The 20,017-nt window shown below is 39.0% G+C and overlaps 1 protein-coding gene across 3 annotated transcripts in view; it reads right to left on the bottom strand.

Moving 5' to 3' along the window:
* KSR2 (kinase suppressor of ras 2) overlaps positions 1-20,017 on the bottom strand; it is a 2,556,886-nt gene that overhangs the window by 957,770 nt on the left and 1,579,099 nt on the right. For all 3 annotated transcript variants that reach the window (XM_044068294.1, XM_044068293.1, XM_044068295.1), the window contains exon 7: positions 2,462-2,545. In XM_044068294.1, coding sequence (XP_043924229.1) covers positions 2,462-2,545 — 84 coding nt within the window. The remainder of the gene's footprint in view (positions 1-2,461; positions 2,546-20,017) is intronic.

The following is a 20,017-nucleotide window of genomic DNA, read 5'->3' on the forward strand; positions in this document are numbered from 1 at the left end:
TAAAAAAGGCACTACAGGGGTGGCAAGAGCCTTAGCCAGTATCCGGAATCCTAAGGGTGACAGGTTCAGGCCATCTCTGGCAAAGCATCGTGGACTGTTGATCATGTCGTCCCAGGCAGACAAATACTGGATTCCCTTAGAATGACACCAGAAGCTTAGCCAATTGTTGAAGTCAATCATTTTGTCCTTGTCCATGTCTCTTTTCATGTAGTCCAGGGAGATACGTCTCAGGTCATTCACACCAACATGGACAATGACAGTGTCATATTTGTACTTACTGTGGAGTGACCTGAGTGCATGTGTTATGTGGTGGATCCTGGCACCTGACAGGCAGTTGACAGTAACTTTCTCCTTGTTTAGTCTAGTGAGTGGAACATCAGTATGCCTGACTACAGAGTCACCTATGACTAGAGTGTTGGGTACGTTGTTATGCCTTATGGGCTGTGGTTGAGTGGCACACTGAGTATGTGGGCTATGTGTCATTTGGGTTGTGTTGGGGGGAGGAGTTTGCTAATTCAAAAGTTTATTGGAATTAATACAGTGAAAAGCACGTGGGCAGGCACTGTGAATCTGGGAGAAGAAGGGTTACCTCTACCTGCATTACAAGTTTTATTCACAATATCTTATTTCATAATAATCCATCAATGCAACATATTCTCTTACTTAATCTTTAAGTGCTTTGAACATTCAACATTACGAGATTGATTTTTACTGGTATTCCACCTTATTTTAGATACTCCCTACCAAGTTTTCATCATTGCATTAAATACTGCTGCAGTTATTTGTGTTGTTATTGTCACTTGGTATGATCTAACTATGAATATATGATAATTAGAAGTGCAGATTTAATGAAATATAAAATAAAACTGCCATGTACACGTTAAGCCAAATTATGAAGAAGTAAAAGTTGACCAACAGTAATTGCAACAGAACTTTCAGCCTTTTCTTCTCCAACTATTATGGCTGGCATTACACCTGGGGTGACCCTGGAGACAGCCACTGCCACCCATGGAGTTTACAAAATAAAATGGGGAAATGGAAGGAGGTTGTATTAGCTTAAAATGAATATCAATTTGCTTTATACTATAAACTTAATTTCTAGTCAGTAATTATCATTTAAAGCAGGCAAAATTATAAAATTCTAAAATTTCTAGCAAGCTGTTTTTGTAAAAAAGTCATCTGGAAAAATATGCGCAAAAGGTGAAGTTCTTTTTAAATTTATATTTACCCTTTTACTTGCAACATGAAAGATCTAGTGAAGTATTACAGAAAAAAATCCTTCCAAATCTGTGTACTCTGAAATGAAAACACAGAAAACTTGATACTGTTGCCGGCTTTTGGATATGCTTGACTATTGCACAGATGAGGAAGTTTAGAAAATAGAATGTGCAAGATAAATTCTAATCCATATTTTACACACACAACCTAAACATTTGCTTGATTAGTTCCCACAATTATACTGAGTTTTGCATTTTACTGAGAATCTAAAATATTTCTTAAATTAGGACAACCAGCAACAAAGCACCCTGAAACTCTAGTTATATCTTCATGCCACTTTCAGGTAGCTTAGGCTTATCAGTAAAATGTTTTCAGAAAAATGAATTCCACAAGAAATAGTTTATATATCTGCATAGAAATATTGATATGGAAAACCAGAAATGTCAAAAATTATAAAGGAGACTGAAAACCAAAAGCTTTAATATCTTTCAAAGCATACTAGGGACTATGTTCAACATGTGTAACTTTATTTTGCAATTTTTGACTGCAGAATTGTTTTTCAGCATTCAAATGGTACAACAGAAAATAACTCTTATCCCTTATCTATAGGGTTCCTATCAGTTAGTCGAAACTTCAGCAGTTCGAACACCATATGTTCGAACTGTGAAGTTCGAAAACTGATTATTGTGAAGCCGTGGAACAGCGAATTCTTTCCCAGGGAAAGAATTTGGTTGGCCATTTCTGCGGCTTCGCTATTTTCAGCACTGTGGTGGAAAGTTACGGGTCGGGTTCAGGTAAGTGTGTGATTGTGCGGACGTTAGGGTTAGGGTGCGGGTGAGGTGGGTGTGCGATAGTGACAGAATTTAGGGTTAGGGCGCAGGTCAGGTGAGTGTGCGATAGTGACGGATCTTAGGGTTAGGGTTTGAGTTAAGGTAAGTGAATAGATAGTAGTGTATGTACAGTTTAGTGTAGGGTTAGATGTAGGATTTTAAGTGTATGTGTGTGCATTGCTGTTTTTTGGTGTGCTTGTGTTGTGTGTGTGTTTCTTGAAACAGCAATTTTTTTCCCTGGGAAAAAAATCGCTGTTCTAAGCTTTCAATGATTTTGCACTTTGAGGTTAGAAGTTCGAACATATGGTGTTCGAAATTCTGCTGTTTCTTCGAAGTGCTATAGACCCTTATCAGTATACTAGAAACCTTTGAAAGTAGCACAAAAAGAGTTAGAAAAACAAGCTATGACTTACTTGCAGTTTTTACATTTTAGACCAAATAACATCCCTTTCCCACATACGATACATGTTTGAGACATCCAGTACTTTGTGGAAAACCTGAAAATGGAGACACAAAAACATGATTGTTGAAATGCAATAATAAATCCTCAAATCCGATATCCAAAATGTAAGCAGTATATTTTGTGTGCATGTATTCTCCAGGTTTGTGTTCAAAATTGTACAACTGTGCTCTTCCCTATAAACGAATTAAAAATAAATAAATACAATAAAATAAGTACTGCAGTTTTAAAATGTATTTTTAAATTTCTCAACAAACCATGTATCATGCTCTGAAAAGTTAAAATATAGTGTTTTATGTGCATTCCTGATCCCAGCCAATAAAACTTCATGTCAAGTTATGCAAAACTAAAATGGAATATTCTCACGTGCATTCTTGAACGCAAACGTTTGTCAATATACTTAGTAGAATATAGTTAGTGGATGGCTTATTAATGTATGGTTATATCATGCTTTCTTTGACCCTGCTATATCACTTTTTCTCTGTGGCTGGATGTAAAAGAAGGCTCATTGTTGTGAAAATAAAATAGTAAAGAAACGGTACATAATTTTTCAACATTGTGACACCCTGATAATGTATGGTGATATTCACTAAATAAATAGTGCATGCTTTAAACATATTCGTGAACCCTTTCTGTAGATATGCAGCAGTGAGATACTACAGTTATACACATTTCTAAATCTGTATTCTGCACGGAAACAGTATGTTCGAAACATATATCCAGAACTACATCAACAAAATGTGCATTGTGATAACCAGAACTGAAGTAGTTTGCTCATTAAATACATTTCTGTACCCTGTCAACAGAAACCCACTGTTGTGAAATACAAAACTGAATTTTATAGTTTTGTATGCACTGGTACACCTAGAAAAGAAAAAAATGTCAGTAAAGAAAGTGTACATGCTGCATATACATTTCTCAACCATATTCCCAAATATCCAGAGGTAAAACAATACATTTCTATTCATTTCTGAAGCTTGTGCCGAATATCTTCTACACAAAGTGTGATTATTCTATAAGTTTTGCTAAATCAGTATAAACACTGTGCCTTGATATTTAGTGCAGTAGAAGCACTTATTTTGCACATTTGTTAGCAGCATGCACTGATGCAACATTTTCTGTTGCATAGTTTATAAATCTGATGGAAGAGGCAAGATAACTCATTTCACTGCCCTTTGTGCTCACCAAGAAAAAGAATGGTTAACTTGATGTTATACATTTTTTGTAAAAAGGTAATACAGTACTAAAGATTTATAGGAATTGATTACACTGCTCTCTCCTTGTGAATAGTTTCAAAGTTAGCCTTCCAAATACATGTGCAAAAGGATGCATAACTCTGGGCATTAGTAACAGTGGTGGTTCAAAGGTTGGTACTAGGCTATCAGCCCTAGGGCCTATACAAGCCTAGCCATAACAATTCCCTGGCTATTTCTTCCCACATTATTTACTTTCCTGGACCCCTGTCTAGCAGGGCGACTGACGTGATCCCTGGGGTGAATTTCCTTTCTCCCATCCAATTGTATAGGTTCATAGGTTTCTGTCTTAGGAGACAATGCAATTAAGTTACTTCACCTTCACCTCCTCATGCATTTTAAAGGGGCTTGACTTAAGACAATTAGAAATTACCCAAAAAGCACACTTGCATATATCAGTCTGTCTAACTAAACGGATGAATCCCAAGATTAGAGGAACTCCCTGGTCAGCAAGGGTGCCCGCAGGCAGGTGCAAGAATCGGCTGACGAGTTATTGCTGTAATTTAAAAAAAAAAAAAAAAAAAAAAATTTTTTTTTTAAAGTGCATTCTTCTTTAAGAAGTCCGTGCTGACAGTCCAGTCGCAGGCGTGCTGACATCATCGCTCTCGCTCATATTTACAACTCTGCGAGCGGGAATTCGCATGGACGGTTTCGCAAGCGGGAGGATTCGAGCGGGAACTGAAACGGACGGATTTGCAAGCGGGAGGAAACAGATGGAAGATAGGACCTGAAGCGGATGGATTTGCAAGCGGGAGGAAACGGACGGATTCGCAAGCAGGAGGAAATGGATGGAAGATGGGACACTTTCAGAGTGAGTAGTGTGTGTGTGTGTGTGTGTGTGTGTATATAATGCCCCAGCGTGTTACATGGTGGTGGGTAGAGAATAAGGCTTGAACCCTATACCTTGGGCCCAAGTGGCAAGAGCCTGAATTCCCTACCCACCACCATTTGTAAAAATGTTGCAGGTTTTTCCCTCATACTTTTTCTGTTCCTCATAAAATCTGTGGTTTCTGTATGTGTCCTTGTTGCCTGACAGCTACATGTTCTCTGGTTTGATTCTTGGCTGTCTGGAGTGTTTCTCCCTGGGCCTCTGCTAAAAATTTGCTTTTTTTCCCAAGTCAGACTTTCCTGGTTAACAAATGTTAAAAAAATGGACACTCATTTCAATGTCAGACTACATATTCCTCAGAAAGTGCATGGTAACAAAAGCTTTTAATTTAGCAATTTTCTTCTAAGTGTCCAAGATGGATATTTGAAATGTATCCCTGTCTTTGGGACTGTATTCCCCCCATTATTGGCTTCATCCAGGTTTTGTGCTAAGGTTGAGAGCTATGGTAAGAACTGAATTCACTGAATATGTTTGGGGGCTATATTCCCCCATTACTGGCTTTGTCTGGGTGTTTTTTGCTAAGAGGTTGAGAGCTATGGTGAGAACTGAATTCACTGAATGTTTGGGGGTTGTATTCACCCATTATTGGCTTTGTTCAGGTATTTTGTGCTAAGAGGTTGACAACTGTGCTATGGTGAGAACTGAAGTCACTAAATGATAGCCATTTAAGTTTCAGTCTTCCATTTAAGTTTCAGTCTTCCTCTTTCACAAAACAGCTGATTTGGCATAGTGGTATGTTGCTCTGACTGTTTTGCACAGGGTCCCCTGGGTTCAAGACGTGGCAGTGAAATGTATGGTGGTAACGCAGCATTTTATTCTAGCAACTTTCCAACATTATACAAGCAGTGTTTAAAATGTGTCCCTGTTTTTTGGCCTTTTGTCCCCCCTCCCAATAAATTTTGGCTTTTTCCAGATTTCTTGTGCTGCAACGTTCAGAGATACAGCTGAGTGTCGAGTAGATTTTACAAGGAGCTGAGAGCTGCAGGGGATCAAAAGTTTAGTGCTGCTTATGTTTAGTCTGCTCGCACTGTTAATAGCACAACAGGATAGTGTACTTGCTTTTGATGCTGAAGGCTGTGGGTTCTACTCCCGCAGTAGGTAGATGCATTGCTGATACTGTACTGTGTTGTAAAGGGGGTGGATGTTGCAGTTCTTTTGGCAAAGATACCTAGTAACTATGAACCTGTTATCAGTTTGCTATCCATTCCCTATTGCGATATTACTAGCTTATTTTTTATTGCATGCAACAAAGGCAATTTATTCTTCAAGGGTAACAGGCACTTTATTTGTAGATTAAACAATGACATATAAAGTGTTTGCTAGCAGCAACCTCTTTATTAGTTACAAATTTCTTTAATGTGGATTTTACTACAGAGATTGTGCATATTTTTTACTGATACTGGTTCACTATAGAAGGCTGAGTAGACTTTAAGATGGAAATGTTCTGAATTGGGCAGTTTTGTCATTGGTGTATGCATTTTTGTTTCATTGTTTACTGGAAAAATGTTCAAAACAAATTTAAAATGCCCTCTAACAACTGTACTGTATTGTACAAGGAATATAATGTAACAGTCAGGAAGGTGTATCAAAGAGCATGTGTATGTTATGTTCGAGGGGCCTATGATTTTGAAGACAGCCCAGAGTTTATTTATCTGCCACTGGCAAAATGTATTTTCTTTGAATGTGGGTTTCAATGCTGTTTCAATGCATGTGAGTTTCGAGGGCAGAGAAGTTTTAATGTTAGTCTATTTTCATTGTGAGACTGCATTGCTTTGTTTAACAGATATGTATTAGGGTTTGTGCTGTAAAATGCAAAATAAAACTTTCAAATGAAATCCTAAATCATCGCAGAAGTAAAGCAGTAAGCACATTAGTGTTTATGGTAAATGGGGCAAAATAACCAAGGAATGGGACATTGGAATGGCTGCAGGGGGGAGGCTCCATTTGACCATGATTTTGTGAGGGGGGTAGCAAACTCAGACAGCCCCGATTGAACTATACCTCTTAGTTTTCCATATCTTTGCAGAATGAATAGATATTTGCTTCTTATTTTTGGTTTGTTCCTCATAAAATTTGTGGGTTTCTGGCAAATCATTTAGGAATGAAGTCACTAAATGACAGACATTGAGTTTCAGACGTCATAACCTTCAGAAAAATGCATACTAATGCAAGACTGTCTTAAGTTTATACAAGAGCAATTTTTAGTAGTGTTTGTATGTTCCCCCCAATATATTTGGGCCTTGTCCAGATTTCCTGCATTAAGAGGTTGAGAGGTACGTGCAAATCACTTTGTAGATTAGGAATATCCAAACCTCTCATTTGTCCCCAATTTTGGCTCAAAATGTTGCTCTCCCCTAATAATCCCTCCTCCAAAATGGCAATTTTGGAAGAAAATGTGGAGGGTTTACAATTATATATAACTGTAGTGATCAGAGTTATAGATTACTTTTATTTCAGAAATGCATGTAGATGTTCTTATTTTGTTAGCTGCTCAAGTTAACAATGTTAATATTAAAAAGGTGTCCCTTTTTTGACAGGTATTTTTGCATCACATTTTGGTCTGTTTTTCATAAAATTGTGGTTTTCTGGTGAATTAGTGGCAAGTCATTAAAGATTGAAGTTAGAAAATAATGGCAGACATTTGAGTTTCAGATTTTATACCCTTCAGAAAATTCGTACTAATGCAAGATCTACTACTGTTCTATTATCTAAGTTAATAAGAGCAATATTTGAAAATTGGCCTTATTTTTGGGCCTGTGTCCCACTTCTAGTTCGATGTATGGCTTTGTCCGGATTTCTTGCTCTGAAGTTGAGGTACGAGTGTCAGAGCCATCACTGTCAGCCAGAGACATTTCAAATTATGACATACTTATTGCATCCCACCCCCCATTGTAGTGGCTCTGGATGTGTCCAAGGAAGGCAAGGAGCAGTTATGCAGTGTAAGTGTGCAGAGTATTTCCCCATCCAAGGTAGATCACAAATACGACCGTGGCTTTTCATCTGTCCTTGATTTTGCAGAATGTTCTGGTTTTCTATTAGATTTTTATACTGTTGATTTATGCTTCTTCTTATTCAGGAACTGCATGCTGTCACAGTGCCCTGTTGCGCTGTTTAAGTAGCCATGGTTTAATGAACATCAGGTAAGCTTGTCGGAGATTGTAAGATGCAAGTAAGCTTTAGTAAGCATATTGTTAAAGAATTACCAGCATTGAAAGCCTTTTTGTTGTTGCCATGCAGAGAATATTTACATAACTAGATAATGTATAAGCCTTGGGTATTGAAATGCATATGACAGTATTTGTAATAAAAGGACAGGATTACAGTATTTTCAGAAGCTCATTACGTTTTATTGGAGACCAGTGTCTTATAGCAGTGTCTGTGTGTTGATACATTTTTGTAGTTGGGTGGCTTTAATGGTATATGGTAAATAAGCATTGCTACTTTACTTAAAAGCCAAGCCCTGCAACAACTAGGTAAGCTCCACACTGAAGTCAAAACACAATAGCTCTGGTGGGTAAATGTACTCTGTAGTAATCAAAAAAGGCAAATGTTTGAAATAGCTACAGCTTATGTGCAAACACAATAGGTAGTGATGAAACAATGCTCTGCTAAAAATGCTTTAATGCTCCACATTGCTGAGCTGCAGATCAGTTATCACTGGCTACCAGGATTTCACCCACTTCAGATCAAGCACGGTGCTGTTCAGTGCAACCTTCCCAGAACTAATTCAAGTCTGACCAGAATTATTTTGTGTGTGTGTATAAGAGGGAGGTAGCATACCCCTCAGCTGTCCAGGTTTTTGCAGAATGTCCAGATTTTTGCCCCATATTCCTCCTAAAAAGGATTGAAGTTGTTAAATAATGAGACATTTCAGTTTTAGATGTCATCATTTAGAAAAATGCATACTAACACAAATCCTGTTACTCTTGCAATTTTCTAAGTTTGAGAGCCATATTTATAATCTGTCCCTATTTATTTTAGGCTTTGTCCAGATTTCTTGCACTAAGGTTGAGGCCTTGAGGGTTGTGGTATGTTTGTGAGAGAAAGTGAAATGCCCAAGTTAGAGTTAGCAGGTGGAATTAAGTGCGTTTTCAAGGAACTGAGTTTTAAGGGAAGATAAGTTTACTGCTGCTCATGCAAAGTCTATTTATAATGTGCAACTGTTTTGTTTAGCAAATGGTATCTCTATTGTGGTATAAAGTTTTAAAGCTATGTTAGTAGCACCACAAGTAGAATACTTGCATCTTAATGGAGAGGATTGAGGTTCTATTCCTACAGCATGTACATCTGTATGTTGCAGTCCTGAGGATGTCCTCCTTTGGATGAGATGCCCAATAACTATGAACCTGTTTTTCAGCTTGCCATCCATTTTCTATTGCAATATACCAGCTTACCATTTTTTAATTTAACATAGGCAATTTATTCTTTGATGGAAGCAGGCACTGAATTTGTAGATGAAACACTGAAATATACAGTTTTCTAGCAACAACATCTTCATTAGTTTCAGATATCTTTAATGTGGAATTATTCAGATTACTTTTACTTCTGCAGAGACACTCAAGTGTTGCTGTATAATACAAGGGATATAATTCAATTATATATTATAATTAATACAATCGGGTAAATCAAATCTTTTGCATGGCCCTAACAGTGTGCAAGGAGCCTATTGCTTGAAAACAGTTCAAAGGTAAATAACCTGCCACTGGCCAGATGCATTTTCTTTGAATGTGGGTTTCAATGCTGTTTAATTGAATGTGAGTTTCAAAAGTAGAGAAGCTTTAATGCCAAGTCTGTTTTCATTGTAAGACTGTTGCTTTGTTTAGGTTTAGTAAATGTCTCAGTGTTTGGGCTATAATGTTTGAAATAAAAGTTGTAAATTAAATCCAACTGCCTGTAATCATTGTAGAACTAAAGCATAAAACAGTATGCACACAGAGATTTGAACAGTGTCTACGGCAAATGGGGAGAAATAGCCAAGTAATGGGACACTGGAATGGCTATGTGGGCAGGGCTTGGGGGTGGATGTGGGTGGGGCTATGATGGCAGGGGGCGGGGAGAGCTATGTGGGTGGGGCTCTGGGTTTGCACCCCCCTGCAAAAGATCCTGCGGGCTCCCTTGCTGGTCAGCCTGAGCAAGAAGCTGAGATCCCTCATAAAATCCTCCAAAGCCAGTTATGAAAATAAAATCATCACTGATTCCAAAGACAACCACAAAGCATTCTACAGCTATGTCAAAAATCTCAATGGCAAAACTTAGATCTGCTCTGAGCTACAGCACAATGGCACTAAATATACAGAACCAACTGATATTGTCAACATCCTGGCAGATAGGTTCATTGCTAACTTTACCCCCCTCTCACCCTCCAAAGGGCCCATCTTAATACCGGAAGAATGCAAAGCCCCTGTAATCACGGATGAACAAGTAAAGACCGCACTCTCCATAGCCAAGAACACAGCATCCATGGGACCACACAACATCCCAGGCTGCGTACTGAACAAATAGGCACACCACCTAAGTACCATGTTCAGTCATAGCCTCACCTCAGGCTATGTGCCTACTGAGTGGCACACAGCGACTGTTATCCCACTCCATAAAGAGGGTGCCACCATGGACCCCAGGAACTACCGCCCCATTAGCCTGATGAGCCTGGTCTGCAAGGCCATGGAACATATCATCTTGGAGCTTATAAACAAAGACATAGGTAACCTCCAAACCCTTGACCTCACTCAGTTTGGTTTTGTAAAAGGTAGATCATGTCTACTAAACCTGACTGATTTCTTTGAAGCAGTCACTAGAGCTGTAGATGAGGGCAAGGTATTGCACACAGCCTATCTTGACCTTGCCAAGACTTTCAATACCATCCCCAACTCTGGAATTATGATAAACTCACTAAACTGGGCATAAACCCCTATGTCACAAGATGGGTGGCCAACTGGCTCACTGACAGAACCCAGACAGTAAAAGTAGCCGACTCCAAGTCTGACTTCAGACCAGTGATGAGTGGAGTACCACAGGGTTTGGTCCTGGGTCCTCTCTTGTTTGGCATCTACATCTGTGAAGTGCAGGCCAACACATAAGGTCTTTGGCTAACAAAGTTCGCAGATGACTGCAAACTGGGAGCCATAATAGAATCACCTAATGATGTAGACATTCTACAAAAGGGCCTCAGAGAGACAGATGCTTGGTGTCAAAGTCATGGTCTCAAGCTCAATGCCAAGAAGTGCATTGTCATCCCCTTTGGGAAAAACTCGGTACCCATGAACTAACACATAGGTGATAGCTCACTAAACACTGAAAGTGTGATGAGACCTCAGGACACAGGTGGACAGCAGTCTCTCCTTTGATAACCACATCGCCACAGTAGTCAGGAAATCCTTCTACGTGGTACCCCTCACCACAAAAGGGTTCTCCTCTAGATAAAAGGAGATCATTGTTCCTCTCTACTCATCCCTCATCAGACCCATTTTAGAGTACAATGCCCCCATTTGGCATGTATCTCACAAGACACCTACAACAATTTTTGTTAAGGCCACAGAAATACCTCACTAAGAGGATTACCAGCCTCAAATAGATGTCATAAGCAGACCTTCTAAAATAACTCCAGCTCTACTCCATCGCATATCGCCTACTCAGAGGTGATCTCTGCCTAACACACAAAGCTATGTCAAACCCAGAGTTGTTGGATATGCTACACTTAAAGAAAACCCAGTCTCTCCAAACCACATGCTCCGGGGACCTAAACCTCGTCACCACAATAAACAGAACATGCTAGAGGAATAGATTCCTCTCCCAGAGACTTCCCATACTTTGGAACCAACTACCCATTCATGTCAAGCAAAGCTCCTCATTGGCCTTCTGTAAGAAAAATCTTGATGACTGGATGGGAAATAGAAAATTCACCCTGGGGATCACTTCTGTGGCCCTACATGACAGGGGCACAGGAAAATAATTTTCTTGGGTGGTGAAAGCCAGGGAACCTTTTTGGCTAGGCTTATATAGGCCCCAGGGCCGATAGCCTAGTACCTACCTAGGAACCTAAGACATCACTATGTACCACCACCTGTGTCAACATCGTGATTCACAATGACACGACAATATTACTACCCTTGCATTCTTTTCATTGATCAGGTTCACAGCTTTCTTCTCAGCTGTACCAAAGGGAGAAGAACGATAAAAAGAAGCGAGAACACCAACATTTCATACTGAGGAAGCATGTACCTTGCACTTTCCTCCAAAGCAAAATGGAAACTCAGACATTTCATTCTGGACAACTAGCTAGTGTGTTTGTGCATATGTATGGATGTGCAACGTACAAAAGTAACTCAACAGATATATAGATGACAAAGAATGGGATTTCACATACATGAATGTATATATCTGTATCTCTCTCTCTCTATATATATATATATATATATATATATATATATATATATATATATATATATATATATATGTAATATATATATATATATATATTATATTTTTTGATGTGAAATAGTTCCTTCTTCTAAATTTTCAAAGTTGGCCTAGAGTATGTAGCTGTTGTTGGAGGAAGCATCTGACACCCTAAAAACACGTACAGTTATAATGTCCACACACACACACACACACACACACACACTCACTCAGATGCAGACACTTACATATATATATACACACAGGCAGATAGACAGTCACTCATACATATACACACTACGAGAGAGAGAGAGCTCCTAACCACACACACACACACACACACACACACACACACACACACACACACACACACACACACACACACACACACACACACACACACACATCTCTGGCAATCACAACCACTTCATTTTGTTTTACTCATATCAGATCAATGAAAAAACACATAAGTAATATTACCAGTAATATATTTTAGGTCACTGCTGCCAGAAACACACAGTGGAAAGCATTACAACCCTGTCAGGTATGGATGTGCAACGTACAAAAGTAACTCAACAGATATAAAGATGACAAAGAATGGGTAGTCACATGCATGAATGTATATACCTATATTTGTAACATATATGTTAAGCATGTGATAGTGCCTGGATGGGTGGGCATTACGGGAAAATAACAGACAGCCTAGGGATGCTCAGTGGTCGACATAGCAGGAGGATGTACACACAACTAGAAGGTATGTTATTTTTCAGTAACACCCACTCCAGTGGGCATTATTGCATTTAGAGAATATGCTATCTGCTAAATTCTATTGCATTCTATTGTATTTCTTTTACTATTAGCATGCATTATTTTCTTATATTTTTGATGTGAAATAGTTCCTTCTTCTAAATTTTCAAAGTTGGCCTAGAGTATGTAGCTGTTGTTGGAGGAAGCATCTGACACCCTAAAAACACGTACAGTTATAATGTCCACACACACACACACACACACACACACACACACACACACACACACACACACACAGGCAGACAGACAGACAGTCACTCATACATATACACACTACGAGAGAGAGAGAGAGAGAGAGCTCCTACCCAGCAAACACACACACACACACACACACACATCTCTGGCAATCACGACCACTTCATTTTGTTTTACTCATATCAGATCAATGAAAAAACACATAAGTAATATTACCAGTAATATATTTTAGGTCATTGCTGCCAGAAACACACAGTGGAAAGCATTACAACCCCGTCAGGTACACCCACAGACAGAGATGTGTTCACTTGTTGACTGAATACAGCTCAGATTTCTGGCTGTGACAAAATTAATTATTTTTTACATAAATGATAACTACCATAATGTATTTTAGCTCATTACAGTCCCAGTCATCAAAGGAAATGCACAGATGAACACACACACACACAGACACAGACACACACACACACACACACACACACACACGTAACTGCTGCTGCTGCAGTTAGTTGCCTTAGTAATCAGGGCTTTTTAAGTCCAGTGGTTATGAAGTGGAAAGGAAAATGTATTTTATTATTTTACTATTTTTCCCACTCATTAACTGCTCCTTTTTAAGAACCACAATTAGAATGGGACATGACATGGAAACGCCAGTAAAGGATTTCAGTCTCAGTAAATGCATTTCATGACAGAATATGTTCACTTATTTTAACTGGGCTTTCTCTATACATTAATTCACTCTCTTTGGAATACTGAGGATGAAATGAGGGTGACTGATTCTAAAAATAATACTTTCCAAATTGATTTAGTATACAGAATGATCATATAATTAAGCAGGTGAGGTAATCTTCTGTTGAAACCCCAGCATTCCAAGGATACCAAGTGAATTACAGTTTCCATATCTTCAGTTAAAATGCAAATACAACCAAGGAGCAAATAATTAGCTTCAAGGCAAAACAAATATATATGCATGGATTCATTTTAGAACATTGGAAGCCCATAACATTGAAATTCAAAACTTTGAGACCACAATCTTGAAAATTCAAAACACTGAAAACTCAAAACATTGAATTCCATAATACTGAAAATATATAGGAAACCAACATTTAATATATACCAGCACAACTACATACAGAAACAAATAAAAAAAGAAGCCATATTACACTTCTCCAACTATAAGCAGGGGGGCAAGCCCTCATGCACCCCCCACACCCTCTGCTACTTAAATACATCAACTCCGAGATTGCACTACACAGAACAAAATGGCAAACATACTTTTTTGTGCTTCATGACTGCCTACTAAAATTGTAAAAAACTATCCTCAACCTTCTCTTAGAAACACTATTTCACTGTTAAAACATTACATATTCAAAAAAAAATAAGAAACTAAAAACCAATAAGTTCACCAGCAGGACTAGTAGACACAAAATTTATTTCCAGGTTAAGCACTTTCATCAAAGTAAAATTGACTTCATCAGACTGTCTGATGAAGTCAATTTTACTTTGATGAAAGTGCTTAACCTGGAAATAAATTTTGTGTCTACTAGTCCTGCTGGTGAACTTAAAACATTACATATTACTGTCTCTCTCTCCGATAATTGCTGGAGTTTCATAGGTAACCTCAGTCATGTTCCCTCCTTACTTGCTATACTACAACATAACACATCTTAATGTAGTGCAGTGGAATCTCAGAGTTGATATATTTAAGTACAGGAGGTGTGGGGTGCAGCCCCCACATAGGGGATGCATGAGGGCATGTCCTCGTGCCTATATTTGAAGAAGTGTAATATGGTTTGTTTTTTATTTGATTCTGTATGTAGTTATGTTGGAATACAGTACATATTGCTTTCCTATATATTTTCAATGTTATTTGAGTCAATGTTTTGAGTTTTCAGTGTTTTGAATTTTTAAGATTTTGGTTTCAATGTTTTGAATTTCAGTGTTATGGGCTTTTGATGTTCTAAAGTGAATCCATATACTTTTTTTTTTCCATATCTATATCCCATCACATTCTTTCTTTTTACGCTATTATAATAATGTAGTGGAATAATTCTATTATGAATGAGCTGTCCATTTCTAATAAATTTCATACATAAAGATCCCAACCCATTAATGTATCTCTCTTTCCCTCTCTCTTCTAAAGCTATAGTCTCTCTACCAGTCTGTTTATGTCTCTGTCTATCTACCTACCTATCTATGATCACTGTAAGAACAAATGGCAACATTTTAGAATACCTACTCACTTAATGTTCCACGACATACCTCTAGAAAGTTCCAAAAGATGTATTTAGTGACAATGCATTGATGCACTTCTGCATTCATGAGGGGAGAGCTGTGTAAAAGTCTTTAATATTTGTTCAGCTCATAAGTGATGGTTCATGCTCTTCTTAACTTTGTAATGAGATGTGGGGTGTTAAGGGGAATATCATCCCCTCACATTACTGACATTATATATTAAGTGGCAAAATTTAAAGTACGTACTGCCTCCCCTAAGCTTTGATTTCAGAGATATTGTGTAATGTAACATGCACGCCTGTTAGTTCAGGGGTACAGTTTTACACAAAGCATGATTCTCAGAGCAAAGTTAAGTGTGCAAGTGTTGGGGGAGGGATAGGCTTTGTAAAACATTGTCATAAAAACAAAACACAGGTGTAGAAAACAGGATCCAATTACTGAAAAGTTGCTTCTTAGATAAAAATTCTTAATTAGTAAAATCTTATGAAACAGCTGTCAGTTTCACAGACTTCAAGTAGTGCTGTACACTAAATACTCTGAATGTACATCTGTAAAAGATACAACAAAAGGCTGCTGCTGTTCTCTTTTCAATACCTTTTATTACAAATAAATGCAAACAAAATACCTCATATGGCCCTAGTCAATTTTGCAGTTTTATTCTGGAAAAGTGTGCTAGAATTTATATCTAACTACTGAAGTGTCTCGCTCAGTCTTTGCATCCTATATAGCTATCTCCATAGAAACAGAAGCCATCTTCTTCACCCCAGACAATCACACACAAACAATGGAAAAAATAATTTTAGCATACGAGTTTCATACTTCATAGGACTTATTTTGACAAGGAAACAACATGATGGCATGCACACACAAACACAAATGAGAGAGAGAGTGTGTGTGTGTGTGTGTGTGTGTGTGTGTGTGTGTGTGTGTGTGTGTGTGTGTGTGTGCTTGTCCTCACCTGCTCACTCATGAGTTTATATACAGATACAAAAATATGGTGGTTTCAAAATCAATTAACTGATTTTTAATAATTATCAGAATAATGTGTTAAACTATTTCTCTACTGACGAATTTGCTCACTCGGGCTCCTGTTTTTGCAATCAGTAAATGAAAGCCACTGTAACTGTTTGACTTCTAAGTTCATAAAATTCTAGGACATGCCTCATTATTTTTCAGTTTTTCCATTCTCTTTTGGGAATTAGACAAAAGAATTGACCATTTTTCACATTTTTGCTGGCACTCTGTCAATCTAGTCTAACAGCTTTTGTGTTATCTGATTGTCTCGAAGCATGGCTTTTGTCTTGCTGGTATAAAAATATTACCCTTGTGTGCATTCCTGCACATCATTGCTGGAATCTCCTTGTGTGTGACTGAGAATGCTTCTCAAACAATCTGGCAATATAGAGCTAATAAGTATATTTTTCGCACTTTAACTGTTCAGTGTTCTGTACTGTTTATTTTTGCTTGACTGAATTACTTATATATTTTATTACCGAATTTTGTTTTCTGATCTGAGCAGAAATTTTTCTTTTTGTCCTACCTTCCCACCCAACTGCTGTTGTGTTCTTAAAGTTGGTGGCTTTAGCAGTTGCCTGCACCTACTGTAAATATGACCTGGGACACTCCTCCCAGTCCCATCTCATTAGCTCATTCTACCTAATACAGAGATGGTTTGGGAAGGCCAACCCCCTTAGACCCTTAACCTTGAAATATCTTCTGTTCCTGCTCTCTCCCTTCCCACTTTATATAAAAATAAATAAATAAAAATAAAACAAACAAAAAAATATACTTTATTCAGCTCTTTATATTTTTCTGTATTTGTGTTTCTTTCTACTACTCTGTTACTTCATCTTGCCTTTTCCTGTTACTTGCTGCTTGTTCTCTAAAGGGTTCAACTGCATCATTTCTGTTGCATTTATTACTACTTCTTTATAGCCTGTCTAAATTGTTAAGTCTTATTCTAAGCTCTTAGTTTTGGTTTAAACACTTGAGCTTTAGGCCCACCCTTTAGCTCTCCCTGGCCTTTCTCCCTCAGATTATGAGAAATATGGATTTACAATTTCCAACAGTTTCTCCTGCCAGTTTGGTTGATATGGGCATCCTGAGACAGTGTAGCAACTACCTCATGTACACGGGCAACCATCTACTACTACCACCTAGGAACACAATTTGTGAGAGATGCAATTACATTAAGAACCTAGAGTCCATGCTCCCTCCCCCTCAAGCCAGTATATCTGGCACCGAAAAGGTTGTCAAACACAATCACTACACCTCAAACACCACCCACACCTAGACAACACACACCCACATATGTGGAGGTCTTCCACATAAACATATCCAAACAAAGGAGACCTCTCAGGCAAAAACACACACAAGCTCCACAGCCCTCCACAACACACACCATGCACAGTTCACACACCAGTGTCTCACAGCCATTAAGACTTCACCATAAACCCAACATATTAGTTATAGGAGACTCCATTGTGAGACACACAGATGTGCCTCTCACCAGGCTGGATAAGGAGAAAGTCACAGTTAGTTGTCTGTCAGGTGCCAGAATCTGCCATATCACATATGTACTCAAGTCTCTCAACAACAGGTACTGTTATGACTGTCATAGTCCATGTTGGCATGAATGACTTGAGACGTACCTCTCTGGACTATGAAGAGACATGATTGAGCTCGCTGATTGTGTGTCCCAGGCAGGTATGTCCCTAGCCTTAAGCAGCATTTTGCCGTCACCCACAATGATGACTCAGTACAAACAGAAAATGATTGACTTTAACAATTGGCTTAGTTTCTGGTGTCATTCCAGGGGGATCCAGTATCTGACGGCCTGGGAAGATATGATCAACAGACCACAATGCTTTGCCAGAGATGGCCTGCATCTGTCTCACTTGGGTTTCAGGCGTCTGGCAAAGGCTCTTGCCACCCCCATAGTGCCCTTTTCAGGAAAAGTTCTGAGGTCGACAAAACCAACATAAAAATTTCAATAAAATGCAAATTAAAGGTCATGCTGCTAAACGCTGGAAGTCTAAACACGAAACTGCACTCATTGCAGGCATTCTTAACCCTGGAAAATGCTGACATCTGTGCAGTCACAGAAACCTAGTTCAAAGTTGCGGAGTGCCCCAGCCTTACCTGGTTACTCATCCTATCATACATTCAGACCCCAAACTGTGGGCAGTAAAGCCAAAGGAGGTGGAGTTTCAATATACATTAAAGACATACACACCTCCAGAATGGTCAAACAGTATGATACATAGGAGACACTCCAGTTGCAGTTAACCATTGACAAGACCCCCTGTTCAAATCATAGCTAGCTGCCAGCCCCCAAATCTAAATCAAGTTGCCCAATCTGCCTATTTTTACCTGTTTGAATCTATCAAGATTCAACCCTTTACCCTGATCCTGGCTGACTTTTAACTTCCCAAACATAGATTGGAAGAACTACTCATGCCAGAAAACAAATGCTCAGAGATTCCTCAATTCTGTCAATGCATATGCCTTGGAACAGCTAGTCGATACCCCACCAGAGGTGATAATTAACCAACAAGAGTAACCACTGCAGCATCCCTATAGTATCATCTTCACTGGTAAGATCCGTCCATAACGCGGTCACTTTCAAAGTTACCATCTTTCCCAACCTGCCTCTAGCTAGGATGAGGCATAAAAACTTCTCCAAAGCTGATTAAAGCCTCCTGGGATAGTATAAACCCCTTCATAACCCCCTTCCCTTCTGCAGGAACTGGCAGCAATATCCAAAACTACACCAAAGCACTATACAAGCTTTTATATAGATGCATGGAATCAGGAATACCTGACCGGACTAAATCATCTGCCACAAGAAGACTAAACCTGTCTGGTGGATATCTGCAATAAATAAACTCTATAACAAAAGGAAAAAAAATTGCTGTCCAAAACCAAGAAGGAGCAGGTGCCCAATTGGAAGCAATGTCTCCTTAGCCTAAACAAGCAAATAAGATCACTAGCAGAATCCTCCAAAACAAACTTTGAGTCCATATTGGCCACATCTACTAGAGACAATCACAAGACCTTCTTCACATATGCCCGTAACCTCAGATCAGAACTGGTGGTCAAGAACACCACATATACAAATGCCGAACTTGCTGGATGACAGATTCAGTGAAAACTTCTCCCCTCTGCCCCCCATCAGTAAATCAGGACATCCCCAGAACCTGCCCCCTTCCCCTTAAATCTCGGGAACAGGTCATCACTGCTTTTTCAAAGGCAAAAAATACAGCCTCCATGGGACCTGATAACATACCAGGCTGCATCCTACATGAACTCAGGTAGGTGCTTGCAGCACCATTAGGCTCTCTATTCAACCAAAGCCTGAGTACCAGCTTTGTCCCAGCTGAGTGGAGGACAGCCACTGTCATCCCTTTACACAAAGGTGGAGCATCCACCAATCCGGGATATTATAGACCCATCAGCCTAACTAGCCTAATCTGCAAGGCCATGGAATGTATTATAATGGACCTCATATCAATGACATTGGCAACCTCCACACACTTGATCTCACACAGTTTGGCTTCATCAAGAGAAAGTCATGTCTGCTAAATTTGGTTAACTTCTTTGAGAAAGTCACCAAAGCCATGGACAAGGGGAGGACGGTGCACACCACCTATCTTGACCTGGCCAAAGCCTTTGACATTATTCCCCATTCTGGCATAATAGATAAACTCTCTCAACTAGGCACCAATCCATATGT

Source organism: Protopterus annectens, chromosome 4.part0 (genome assembly GCF_019279795.1).
Source record: "Protopterus annectens isolate FY-2018-M chromosome 4.part0, PAN1.0, whole genome shotgun sequence".
Lineage (NCBI taxonomy): Eukaryota > Metazoa > Chordata > Ceratodontiformes > Protopteridae > Protopterus > Protopterus annectens.